The sequence below is a fragment of the Equus asinus genome, chromosome 12 (assembly GCF_041296235.1).
Source record: "Equus asinus isolate D_3611 breed Donkey chromosome 12, EquAss-T2T_v2, whole genome shotgun sequence".
NCBI classification, from domain to species: domain Eukaryota; kingdom Metazoa; phylum Chordata; class Mammalia; order Perissodactyla; family Equidae; genus Equus; species Equus asinus.
In genome coordinates, this window is record NC_091801.1 from 1872366 (window position 1) to 1887174 (window position 14809).

At 37.2% G+C, this 14809-nt stretch overlaps 1 protein-coding gene across 1 annotated transcript in view; it reads right to left on the reverse strand.

The window, feature by feature from the left end:
- Positions 1-14809, reverse strand: part of CNBD1 (cyclic nucleotide binding domain containing 1) — a 391920-nt gene that overhangs the window by 170521 nt on the left and 206590 nt on the right. The window contains exon 6 of the mRNA XM_070480954.1: positions 8397-8542. Coding sequence (XP_070337055.1) covers positions 8397-8542 — 146 coding nt within the window. The remainder of the gene's footprint in view (positions 1-8396; positions 8543-14809) is intronic.

Consider the following 14809-nt stretch of genomic DNA (forward strand, 5'->3'; position numbering starts at 1 on the left):
TAAAAAAAAAAAAATGGAATTAAATCTTGATTCTCAGACTTTGCAAAAGTAAAGGAATTTAATAAAATGAGGTTGGTTGGACATAATTCTCACAAAATTGTTTATCTAGCCAACTTCCGTAACGTGAAAGGCAAAAGAAATATTTCCATAAGGACTTGAAGAAATTTCCTGGTGCGGGACCTCATATTTTAAAATATCTCTTAACCACACTCGTATTGTGAACAAAAGATGTTCAAAAGAAGAATACTAATAAGGGAAAGTTTAGTTAATCATTTTGGCAGTAACTTTTTAGAAGGTTAAAGGGCAAACACAAAGTTTGATTAAAGGAAAAATGTCTGTGAATTCCTTGCTGGGAATCTCTGGGACACAGAACCTTCAGCTGGAATCAAACTTTCTGAAAGGATTCACCCATTTTGAAGAGCTATAGCTGGGTGATTGAGGTCACACTGTACCTGGTTAATTCTCATGTGGCCTACAGAATTGAGTTCAAGTGTCATCAATCTATGAGGTAAGGCCTTCATGACATCTGCCCAGCTCTCATTTATCCCAGTGAGCACCCCTCCCCAGGGACCTCTCCTCTCAGGATTCTGTCATGGACTGCGTGTTTCCAGTCTCCGCCCCTAGACTGCAGCCTCTTGAGAGGAGGACCTCGGACTCTGACTCAGAGTGTCCAGCCCGCAGCACATTCCCTGGATTATTTTAGGCATTTAGTAAATACTTGTTGAATGAATAAAAGCTTAATTAATGATCCTCTGTTGTATTTCTCTCCAAAGAATCTTATGAAACATCTGGGGAACAACCCATTGTTTTCTTAGAATTTTGTCTATTGAGCAATGAGATAAAACTCCTTGATGGCCTATTTTCTTCTCAGTCCGTTAGGTGGGAGCTTAGGGAAATATCGAGAAGTTATGTGCATTTTAAGCCAAGTGATTTAGTTTATGGAGTCCCCGTTATAAGGTCTAATGGTCCCAGAGACAACATAACAAAAGCAATGAATGGACTTTCATAGCTTTTAATATAGTAAGGCATCTTTGGGGATGGGGTTTTGTGTTTAGGGATGGTTTTTCCTCCCTTAAGGTGCCAGGAATAGTTATTTTAAGGCACGAGTCCAGTAAACTTTTTAGAATATTGATATAACTTGTGGAACACAATGTACAAGTAGAACTGGATATTTATTTTAAGATTAAAAAACCCAAATAAATATTATCATAGAGCTAACTGGAAGGGATGATAAAAAATTTATTTCATTTATTTTGAGCACAGATCTTCCATTGGAATAGCCTCTCAATATTGATACTTCTTGTCAAATAGTTGTAGAGATTTCGTAAAGGAAGTCTTTATAATTTTACAAATTGTTGGTGATTGTTTTTAATAACCTGAAAACCTATTATTGCTTAATTATTTTACTCAGTTCTTCTTACTAAAAGAAAAACTAAGAAAATTTCATATTTCAAATTGCTTATATCTATAACATGCATATTAAGGTCAAAGCCTTTGATTATTTTCAGTAAAAGACTTCATTTAGACTCTACTTTGTTATCTAAAAAGAGTTATAATAAGTGAGCTTACAAAAATATATACAATATTGCTTTAAAAATTAGTGAAGAAATAGAATGAAGGAACATTGGGTAAGAAAAAAATTGAAGGCAAGAAAAAATTAAATTACAAAACAAATTCTGTGAAGTACTACATACTTGCAAGGAGATAATATTGAATAAGGGAAAAACTTTTGCTCCATTTTCCTTACTGTTAAAAATTTTTAACACGGTCAGTTACCTGATGTAGCAATTACAAGAGATTTAAAAAATGACTAGAAGTATCAATACTATTGAATATATTTCTCCTAGAAGTTCTTACAAAAGAAAACAATATAGCATAAACAACTAAACTTTTCACAAAGCGCATTACTCAAATACCCTATACAAGGGCATGAGCGTATTTCCAAGGACTTAAAAATCACTTCTATACAGGAAGGTCAGAAAGATGGCATCTGGGCATACGACTGTAGGACTAACCCATATAATCCAAAATTACTTTATCTGGAAGGGTGAATGAGCCACCTCTATTTCAGACTATCATTCAACAAGAATTATTTTGTTCTTAAACAAACTTTCAAGGTTATACTGGTTGGAAGTTACCTGCAGGACCGATTGATGCATGTATTCATCTGTCAAATATTTATTGAGTGGCTCATGTCCGAGCACTGGAGATTGGGTGCCACATTTCAGATTAAGAGCACGTGTGTGTTAGAGTCAGCCCTGCTGTTGGGTGAGGCAGGAGAAGGACAGATGGCTTCAGAAAGCTGAGGAGCATGAGGCCAAGTCACCCCGAAGGAAGTGTTACGCCGTCTATGCCCAGAGGTATGCAGGTGGTAGGGCTGAAATTTTTACCTCTAAAAGTAAATGGAAGCACCTGCAACACACAAAGAATGTGTTTTTCCTGACCCCAAATTATACACAATTGAATATTTTGAAGTAGTTATCAGATGCTCTTCTGGTCTATTAAAACAAAGAAAAAGTCTCAAAAAAAGTTTTATAAAAATATCTACTCTTAAGAAATATAACTTCCAGGTTATGTTATATTACATATATATAAAACTATTTTCTGGTTTTAAAATATATCCCTGGATAATAAGATGAATTTTTTGTTCTGGGTTGTTAATAAAAGTGAGTCAATCTTAAGAGAAATCTATGTAAATAATAATTTGCACTTTAGAATTATTGGTTTATCCAAAGGCAGTTTTTCTGATAATAATTAAATATCATGAAGTTGTTCAATGTATGCCTTTATAACCCTTTGTATTTCTGTAAGGTCAATAATGATGTCCATGCTTTTATTGCTGATTTTAGTAATTTGAATGATCTCTCCTTTTTTCTGGATAAAGTGAGATAAAGATTTGTCTATTTTGTTGTTCTTTGCAAAGAACATGGTTTTGTTGATTTTCTCTCTTGTTTTTATATTCTTTCTTCCACTTGTGTCCACTCTCATAGTTATTACTTCATTCCTTCCACTCATTTGGGATTAGTTGGCTTTTCTTTTTAGTTTCTTTTTTTTTTTTTTTTTTATTAATGTTATGATGGATTACAAGCTTGTGAAATTTCAGTTGTACATTTTTGTTAGTCATGTTGTGGGTACACCACTTCCCCCTCCATACCCTCCCCCCACCCCCCCTTTTCCCTGGTAACCACCGATCAGATCTCCTTCTCAATATACTAATTCTTTTTAGTTTCTTATGGCAAAAGCTCAAGGTTATACTGGTTGGAAGTTACCTGCAGGACAGATTGATGCATGTATTCATCTGTCATGGTTCTGTAAATGTGCCTATTCCTGGAAACCACAGTACAGGTCAAATTGTGACAAATCTCTTGGATCAGAACTTTGTGGAAATATTCAAACCTACCCTGCCCCCTCCAGCGGCTCTCAGGAGACTGGTCTTCACATGGCCGTGGCTGTAAGGCCACAGCTCTCAAGGCCACTGCAGAGCTGGCATCTAGTGTCATGGGAATGGCAAAGGGAAATGCCACAAAACTCACTATTCTTACCAAAATTCCACCATTTTTCTTGAATAAACACTCCTTGAACTGTGGAAGGTCTTTTCCAGAGCTCTGAACAAGTTGATATTGACAGTCTTTGCCCGTCCTTTTATTCCACTTCTGGATTCTTGGAGGTCCTTAACCTGTCATGCCCACAAGTGTTTCTCTGGTTTGTTTATTTTTCCAGCTATTTTAACACCCATTATCTGCAGCTGAACTCCACAAACACTCTTTAGGAAAGGCTGCCCTAAAACACTGAAGACAGCATTACCTTCAAAAATTTTACTGCCTTTCAAATATTAAATTAAAGGTGTCATTTTTCAGTTCTTATCTTGCTTATTTACACAGCAAGACATCTTGTACACGTGGTTTCTGACCATCGCGCTGTATTACGTTGTCCAGCTGGCTTAAGATCTATTCCTCAAGTTCCTCTTCTACATAAGGGCATAGTAACCATACATTTCATACAGTTTTGAGAGTAGTAAGCAAGGTAGTAATTATAAATTATTTAGAATAGTGCCAGATCAATAAACATTATATAAAATATATAATTAATATCATTATCTTCATCATTCAAAGAACTCTTCTTCTGGTTTCCAGCCTCTCTCTATTGCTTTGCTCTGTTTTATTTTTTCGTACAACGTATTTCCTGAAATTATATTATGCTTTCACTTAATGCTTATTTTCTGTCTCCCACCCTAGAAACTAAGTCCAAAGGACAGTCACCAGCACACAGCAAGCACTCAATACGTGGACGTTAAGTCAATGAATTGATGTTTGTATTATTGTAGGAAATGGGAACCAGTTCGACGCAATTTTCTTTCCTAAGCATTCAACACAGGACCACCTTCCCTTTTTTGCACATGACAAGAGCGTATAAAAAGCATTATTGAAAAATGACTCCTCATGGTTGGGCAAAGCTGCCAACTCTTCTGAACTATGACAATCTGAGAATTAGCCTAGAGAGATTGAACAAGTATTACTTCTACTCTGATTATTTTTTCCAATAAAATCAGGTAGATTTTTAAAAAACTATTAAATTTTACATATAGAGCAGTACAATTATATAAAGCAACCTGAAAAGCAGTTCTTTATTAATTGAAAATATTTCGGTAACAGAAGTGGAGGAAGTTACGCATGTGGGCTTTCTATTACTAATACACCCACCCCAACTCTTCAGGGCAGCGTTCATGGTGACTGGGGAGCACATGTTCTGATCAGGTGATAAATATTTCAGATATCACCGCTGCTTATAAGTTCGAAAGTAAGATTCAATGGCAATATTAGAGAAATAAGTATGATGGCAAGGGTCTCTGGTATTGTCCTGAGATTGAAGAACCATTGTTGTTGCATTAATTTTCTCAAAACTTCACAATCGTCTCTTGGATAGGGAAAAGTAGAAATGGAATTGGGTTCTCACAGTATGGACAGAGACTGAAAAAGACTTCTGGCCAGCTTCCAAGGATGAATCTTCGAGTCATAAAGAGCACCTAAGCCGCAGTGAAAGCATATATATTCTTTAGGATCAATGCACATTCCTCAAGGCCTCGTTAACAGAGCTGTGGTCTTCATGGTAGGACTAAATATTTTATTATTATAAAATAATATGCTATTCTGAGAGTATATTATTTGAATTATGGTTAATTTATATCTAAAAAAGATGCCCACTACATTTTTCATGAGATTTAGCTACCGTGTTTTCATAATATGTGAAATGAAATTTAAACCAGACAGAAAATCAAGTCTATGCAGGTTAAGGAAATGTTACAAATTTATAATATAAAAATATTTTTCAGAATTAAGAATAAATGTAAGATTTTATTCAAACGAGGAGCTATAGTGTTTTTGAGATAGAACCTCATAAAAGTTAGCAGTAAAATGAAAAAACAGAAGAGAAATAACACTGTATGACCTAATGGACTTCAAGTACAGAAAACAACACAGACGACGTAGACGTAAAGGTAAAACCTCTATATCAATCATTTCATGGGAATGTTTCACTGTTAACATAAAGGCAGTTGTAATGAAATTCTGATCTAGGATCTAATTCTAGATTAGCCACTAAACTGGATTTTCAAGCAAGCTAATTTTAGTTTTCATGAGCTTTATGTTACCAATCGAAAAAAATGCCTCCTGCCCAAGCCATAAAATAAGAGATGCAATGGAAATCTCTTGAGATCATCTGAATTAAGCAAACTAGATCTATATACCTATATAGCACATAGAAAGAGATTACTATATGTAATACATATTATATATAGTATTTTTATTATAGTAATATAAGTAATCCTTTATATAGTAATCTTAATATAGTAAATAAATAATATAGTATTAATATAGTAATCATGTTTTAGTACCATACTCACTTAAACTAGAGATATGCCTATGTGTTATTCAGTTCTTAAAATCATAATATTGTTATCCCTGTTAATATTTTATTGTTTCAGAAAACCGAATGAGTGAAGGCTGAGTGAGTAATGGTAAGGTTAGGGAATTGCCTTAAATAACGAAGCTCCAAAGAACCTTGGGCCAGAAGAGAGACCAGAAGGTGCACGCAGCTGTGTGGGATCGCAGGCGAGAAAGGGAAGCCCCAGCAGCAGATTGAAAGTCAGCAGCCTGGTGATGAGGGGCACCTGGGGGCACTTCAACCAACAGCGGAGGGAGGGAAAGGCACACAGGAATGAAGAACACGGAGAGAGAACCACGGCGGTTGGGCTTGTTTCTTAAGAACAAAGAGATTTACAAAGGTCAGATGTTTAATGAGTTGACTGCTTTGATAGTGAACCAGATCTGAGCTGTCAGAATTAGATGTCTTACAAATTCAAAAGAAGGACTTTAACACAGGTAGATGTAAACAGAGACTTCTAAATGTTTTTAAAGTGTTTGAGAGTATGCCCCATTCAAGTGTGAGTTGGAATAGCTTATTTAATATAAAGAAATTAAAGTTGATATTTGTCAAAGAATGAAAGTTCATATTTTAATAATCACCTGAGTTATTGATACCATCAGAATACAATATTTGCTTCTAATTGTAATTTTAAAAGCTTTAAAAAAATAAATATGTGGTTACAAACACTAACACATGAACACACATTTATTGTGGAAAATTCAACACAAATACATGTAGAAGAAAGAATTGCTCCCCTTCACTGCCCCTCTGCTAAGGAAACAATTTTAGAGCTACCTATTTTTTTTTTCTTTTTCCTGAGGAAGATCCACCCTGAGCTAACATCAGTGCCTGTCTGCCTCTATTTCGTGTGTGGGTCATGGCCACAGCATGGCTGGCGAGTGGTGTAGGTCCACACCCGGGAACTGAACCCAGGCCGTGGAAGTGGAGAGTACCGAACTTAACAACTAGGCCATGGGGCTGGCCTCAAATTTTTGTATTTTTGGAATGTCCTTCTGGATCTGCTCTTACATACTTTTTACTATATATTTTTCATATATGCGCACACATAAGTATATATAATTTCTGAGTTATAAATCTGAAGTATTTATGAAAATATGATCAATTGATCATAGTATTTATATAATTCCTCACTTGTCTTATTTTTCTTTACTGCCTTTAATAAGTTTTCACATCAATATGTATAGATTTACCTCATTCCTTTTAACCACTGCCTAGAATTCCATGGAACAGACATATCACAGTGTATGTGTACTCTTCTATTAAAGCACATTTCAGTTGTTTCCATATTTTTTACCATAATAAATATAATTTCAGGGATTTATGACAAAACAAATTAATGTTTTAATTACTATCCCAAGCCAATGGGAAAGCAATGCTGAAAGTTTGTTCTTTCTTTCCCTTTAAAATCATTTTATCCTCTGCAAAACTCCTATGATTTAATTTTCATTGTTTGATGTCAGATTAAATGAAACTAATTATGAGAGAGGACCATTGGAGGAAAACTCTCAAAATATGTAAATGTTTTCAATAGACACGTGTTCTCCAAAATTCCAGTTAGATTTTAAATATCATGATCCTGACATGCACTTTATACATTAAGGCTAAAGCTTGTTTGAAATTTAATTCTAAGAAATACGCTACACAATATTTTGTGCCTTAGGGTCCTCAACTGTAGAGAATAATAATAATAATATCTAGTATTATTTGTTACTGTGAGGAATAAATAAGGGATATCCCTAACACTAAGAATGTATTAAATAAATTTGGTCCCTCTTTTCTAGTAGGTACTTGATAAATGCAAAAAGTGATGTTGAACTCTGTTGGTTTGGGGGGGCTGTGACTCTGTGCTTGCTTATTTGTATACTCCCCCCAAAAAATTAAAATATAAAATACTTCTAATCATATACCCAATATGTCATTGGTAAAGGGACTTGAAATTAAAATTGGGAAACTAAAGTCCGTCTGGAAAGGTTTGCTTCCAATATCTAGATCAGTACCTGGATCAAATAATCACTTTGACCACTTGCTGTCTTAACTATGAAAACCAATGCCAGATTGTTATTAAATGTGTAAGTCAATGAGTAGTTTTCAAAGTACAGTCAGTCCCCAGACTGGCAGTATCACCTAGAATATTATAAGAAATGCAAATTAAGCCCCATGCAGACCTGCTGAACCAGAAACTTTAGGGGCGAACACAGCAATATGTTTCAATGAGTCCCCTAGTAGATTCTCATTCAGGCTCAAGGTGGAGAAACACAAGGGTGTACCTTTAAAACCTAAGTACTAAAATGTGAAATGTTATCCATTTCAATACTTACGACCTTACAAATGAAATACATCCAGTAGTACCTTTTTAACATGTCAAGTGAAATTATGAATATCATGATGATAGAGAACTCAAAATAGTGACGTGCATTTGATCTTGAATATTTCCCTCCTTCTCAGCCTGTTACCTGTGCTGCCTTTTACCCAGGTTTCGGAAATGATATTCTTACTAAGTATTTTCAGATGCTCATCACTTAGCTGAGACGTTAAATTGGGAATCGTTCTCAGCGTCCTCCACACCGTGTTGTGTTCAGACGGTGTCCTGTGAACAGGCCTTAAAAAAAAAAAGATTGCATATTGAAAGACCATGGCATAAGTACAGAGAAACAAATAAACCAAAATATCCTTTCTTTTTGAGCTTCCAAATTTGAATTTCCCTTTAAGAGTTGCTTAAGGATGCTGTGATAATATTCTATTTCATCTTAATAGTCAACTTTAGAATTTGCTCTCCTTCCACATTAAGTTGCACCTCTGTGAACCTTTAAGCTTTAGGAAATTACATAGTCCCTTTTTTCTTTTCTTTTCTTTTCTTTTCTTTTTATTTGGTGAGGAAGATTGACCCTGAGCTAACATCTGTGCCAATCTTCTCTTTTTGCTTGAGAATATTGTCCCTGAGCTAAGATTTGTGCCCATCTTCCTCTATTTTGTATGTGGAATGCTGCCACAGCATGGCTTAATGAGCAGTGTGTAGGTCTGTGCCGAGGATCCGAACCCACACCACAGGCCACCAAGTGGAGCACGCAAACCTAACCACTACGCCAGCAGGCAACTCCCATAGTGCCTTTAACTTCTTTTTATAGAAACCAGTGCTTCAATAGTAAGCCTGTATCATTTTTTATTGGTAATTATAATAATGAAGACCTCTTTTGGATAGCAAAATGGTTGATGTTTTACCCACTGTTTATTCTTGATCCTTCTAAGTACTGTTAAAGTTGGATCAATTGAAACTGTAAAGTAATGTTTAAGGATATAAATTTTACGTGAAAAGATGCATATGTAACTTTAAATAAAACTTAGTTATCATGTGATGGATGATATTTATTATTCACTTTTAATCATAAGGTCACTATTTAATAAATATAATACCATAATTAATATACAGAATTCACCTTTTGAGATTTTAGGATCTCAAAGGACTAAACTAGCTGTCATACCATTGCTAAATGCTTAGTATTTTTCAAGCAGTTTTTATAAATCTCTTTTGAAAAATCGGTCTAGCAGCAGAAAGGGAATTTGCAGTATTCAGATATGCAGGTTTGCTAGAAGCATCCTAGTTTAGACATCCCTGTTGGCCCATCTGGTATGCATGTGTTTGTGTGCATGTTTACTGGATGACAATATAAATTTTGTTTTCATTGTGGGTTGTAGCAAAAAAAGAAGTTGGAAAATCACTAGTTTAGTAGATAGCTTTAAGAAATAGTCTTCAGAAAGCAGGCTACCTGCTTAACATCATTTAAAATGTGTATGTACTTCAGATACAATAAAAAAGAATTAATATTCAGAAATGGGATGGTGTCATAACCAAAACCTAAAATATGTGTCATTCATTTAGCAACCAAAAAGGAGATGGCAAGGAAATAATATCACAGACTGAAAATGGAGAAACTTTTTTTTCGTGGAAAAACATTTGATATTTTAGTTGCCTACAGTAATTTGGAAGGCAGACCAAGTGCCCAGGAAACCCGCTGCTTCGTAGAAAGTGGGAAACAGCCAGAAAGGTCTCAGGCTCTGTGTGATCAGTGTGACTTGTTTATAGCAATGTATGAATAGCTGGCTAAAATAGATGAGTTTTCAAGCATAAATGAAAAGGAACCGAGAGGATCCAGAAATGTGGGGCATGAGTGTATAAGCCAAGTGCTTCTCGATCCCCTACAGCAAGAGCGGAATGAAAAGGACTTGACGGTCAAAGGTCTATCAGGTTTTCTCAATTAAATATAGGCACAACCTTATGGCAAAGGTTTAATTAAAAGTTTGGCCTTCCCAGCCCAGCCTATTGTTTCAGAAGACCCTCAGGCCTTGGCTTTGGTTTCTGGAATGTGGGAGATATTGAAGACAAATAGGTTAGAAACCTGATATGTTTTTGAATGATTTGTATGCCCCTAGAATCCAATATTATGGCCTAATAAAACTTTAATTTATTGAACTTTCAACCAAAAGAAATTGTGCCACATTCCTCAGTCTTCAAGGGAGCATATTCTCCAATGCTCTGACGAGGTTTGTCTATGGGGACAAGAGACAAGAGAAAAACTCTCAGATGGTGGAAGCAGGAGAGATTCTCTCAAAAAACAGATCCAGAATCTAATTTTAAAAACTTCTAACCCCATCAGCCCAGCAAATTAACATTGTTGCAAGGAATCAACGATTACAGTGTTTCCATGTCTTCCTTTTTCTGAATGTGGGTTTTTGTGGTAGATAGCCAATGCGTGTCTCCACCATTGTACATTGTGTACAAGGATAGCGACAGATAATTTATCTACCCGGTTTTTATGTTAGCAGACCAGGAGGAGTAATACTTATTCCTGAAGGAGAGGAGGGTATTTTCTCCAAGATCCAGGACTTTGAGAAGCAGTAATGGGTGAAATTTTAGATTTTGTCTTTTGGTGAGAGAGCGAGTATATTATACGAGTTGGAAACGGATATGCACAGGTAGATGGTAACCAGAAAGAGGCAAACTATAGAACAGACTTTAGCTGTTCTATCGAAAATTAATTTCACTTATTTCTGGACACATGGTTCGAATACATTTCCAAGACACCCCTGTTGTGGCCGTGTGACTGAGCTCTCGTCAATACGAAGTGAACAGTGACAAAAGTAAAGCATGGCCTATTTTATGGTCAAACTTTAAATATTCAATTTGAATATGAAAAGAATGCATATGCTTATCATTTAGGTATAAAATCATATATATGTAATATATATAAAATATATGTAAAATACATGTAAAAATATGTAAGTACATCATGTATATACATATAGAGAGAGCAAGCTGTTTGTGTCTATATATACATATAAACAAGTGCTATCATAATTATAGCACTTACTATGTGCCAGATACTGTTTGTATAGATAAAATATATAATACACTTTCTTATAACAAACTTATTCCCATTTAAAAAATAGGAAAACCAATGCACAGAATTGTTAAATAACTGGTTTACGATCCCATGAATTTCGGTCGGTGGCAGAGCTAAGTGGCAGTGGTGAGGACCCTGGCAGTTTGGCCCTTGATTACATGTTTGAGAATTCAGCTCCTGGCCAAAAAAGTGTGATTTGTTCAGGCTTGACCAGAGCAACTACCAAGGCTTTGCCTGGTAGGCCTCCTGGGAGAACGTCGCCCTTCCTACAATAGATGGTGCACAGCCAATGCATTGCGGTCTCTAGAAGGGGCTGCAGTTAAGGACTCGGGCGCCTGGGCCAGCCATGCTCCTATGCATGTCTGCATTCCTAGTCCTAGTCTGAGCTCCTCCACTTGGAGGTCTCCTCATTGGAGAGCCTAGAAGCCACCTTTCCCCACTCTGACTCAGCACTCAGCATCTTTCCACTCCTAGCCCTTTCTCCTTGCCCTCATCCCAGCTCCCAGGCCCATAAAACCGCAGGAGACTTTTGTTCAGGACTCTCTCAACAATGAGACAAGCCTGCGTCTGAGCTGATCCACCGGACTCTTGGCTGATGCGCCCTTCCACGGAGGGGAAATGGGACAGGGAGGCTGACGCTTTCTCCTCTTTCAGATTCTCACTTCTTCCACCACAGTAAGTGATTAAAGCCTTCTCTGTTACTTCCATTTGGTTTTGCTTTAATCAGCAACTCTGACCACCAGCTGCTCAGCTCTCTGGCCCAGCTCTCCTGAGCTCCTGATTTCATCCCTACACTATGCTATAACCTATTACTCTCTGTTATTCTGGTCCTCTATGTCTCTCCTCATATCTTATCTATTTGGTCTATATATTTCTTAGCTGTCTCAGTAAAAACCCCATCTAAAGTTATGGATTTATCTCTTGCTCTCCAGAGTTCAGTCAGTTGCTGTGTTACATATCTGAAGCCTACTGGGAAATAATAGATAATACAGATGATCTGCAACTTATGATGGTTTGACTTAAGACTTTTTGACTTTACCATGGTGTGAAAGTGATACGCATTCAGTAGAAACCACACTTTGAATTTTGAATTTTGATCTTTTCCCTGGCCAGCAATAGGCGATATGGCGTTCTCCCATAATGCTGGGCTGCGGCACTGAGCCACAGCTCCCCATCAGGCACCACCATTATGAAGGTAAACAACAAATACACTTACATCCATTCTGTACCCAGACGATGTTCTGTTTTTCCCTTTCAGTACAGTACTTAATTTCATTAGATATTCAAAACTTTATTATAAAATGGGCTTTGGATTAGACGATTTTGCCCAACTGTAGGCTAATGTAAGTGTTCTGAGAACATTTAAGGTAGATGAGGCTAATCTACGATGTTCAGTAGATTAGGTGTGTTTCAACTTAATATTTTCAACTTACGATGGGTTTATAGGGATGTAACCTCATCGTAAATTGAGAAAGATCTATATCTATATTGGTCTACCTCCAGTTCCTGGCACAGAGCTCCTGAAACACACATCTGCTATTAGAGGTATTGTGTGTGACAGCAAAGGAAGACAGCACATTTTTTCTAGACACTCATGTCATTAGATGAACACAACAGTCAACCTTTACCAGTGTAGATGAGTTGTCACTGCTGTTACCTGCCGTCAAGTCAGCTCCAACTCCTGGCCACCCTATAAATGAATGCTGTCCACAATGTCCTGTCCTCATAGCCCTGCTCAGCTTCTGTAGACTCATGCCTATGGCTTCCTGTGTGGAGTCAATCCATCTCTTATTTGGGCATCCTCTCTTCCTGCTGCCTTCTACTTTTCCCAGCATTATTGTATTCCCCAAGGAATTGTGCCTTCTCATGATGTGCACAAAGTAGGACAGCCTCGGTTTTATCATTTTTCCATCCAGCAATAATCAGACTTAGTTTGCTCCAGGACCCACTTGTTCATCTTTCTGGAAGTCCAGGGCGTCCGTAGAGCTCTCCTCCAACACCATGTTTCAAATGAATCCATTTTTCCACGTCAGCCTTCTTCACTGTCCAGCTTTCACACCTGTACATAGTAACTGGAATACGATGGTGGAGATAATCTTGGCCTTGGTCTCTAATGACACTTCCTTACACTTGATGCTCTTTCCTAATTCTTTCATTGCTGCCCTTCTGAGTCTCAGACTTCTCTTGAGTTCTTTGCTGCAGTCTCCATTTAAACTGATGACTGAACAAAGGAGACAAAATTTTTAACAATTTCAACGTCTTCATTGTGTTAAAGATGTGTATTTCTTCTATAGTCATGATGTTTTCTCTTGATGTTCAAATGTGGTGCTGCTTTGGCACTTTCTTCTTTCACTTTTGTCGGACATCATTTCAAGCCATTGCTGCTTTCTGCCAGTGAGAGGGTGTCATCAGCATATCTTAGATTGTGGATATTTCTTCCTCCAGTTTTCATTCCTCCTTCATCTGAATCTAGCCCAGTTTTTCACGTGATATGCTCTGCACACAGAATAAAGAGGTAGGGGGATAAAATGCACCTTGTCTGACACCTTCATCTACAGGAAACCATTCTTTCTGTACATTTTCTGTCCTGAAGTGGCTTCTTGTCCACAATACAGGTCACACATCAGGACAGTCAAGTGCTGAGCGTGCCTATTTCTCTCAGAGCAGCCCACAACTTTTTATGATCCACACAGTCAAAGGCTTTACTGTTATTTATAACACATAGACTAACCTTCTTCTGAGATTCTCTGGATCACTCCAGTAGCCAATAAATAATCGCAATTAGATCTCATGTGCCTCTCCCTTTCAAAGTCCATCTTGGATATCAGGCATTCCTTGCTCCATATGAGGAAAAGGCCTTTGCTGCAGCACCATGAGCATCACTTTACTTGTATGGGACTTGAGAGCAATGGTCCTGTAGTTACTGCACTCTTTGGCATCTCCTTCCTTGGAGATTGGGATGTATATCGTTTCCAGTCTGTAGGCCATTGTTTTGTTTTCCATATTCGTTGGCATATTCTTGTTAGGATTTTGACAGATTCAGCTCCTGTGGCTTGAAATAATTCTATCCGTATCCCATCTACCTATGATGATGTATTTCTTCCCAGTGCTTTCAGGGCAGCTTTCCCTTCACTTTCCAGAATTACGGGTTCTTCCTCATAGAGATCTTCTTCAAAGGCAGCTGCCATCCTTGAGTCTGTTCTGCATAGGTCTTCAGTGTACTGTCTCTACTTTCCCTTTACTTTCTCCTGATCAGATAATGTGCTTCCCTGTTGGCCCTTCAGCATTCCTAATCTAGGTTTAAATTTCCCTTGGATTTCTTGAATCCTCTGGAAGAGACCTCTTGTTCTTCGTTTTTTGTTGTTTTCTTCTATCCCTTTGCATGGGCCATTACAATAGTCCTCTTTGTCTCTGTGTATTAGTCGCTGGAAAACTGCGTTCAGTATTCTAACCCACTCGGTCATCTT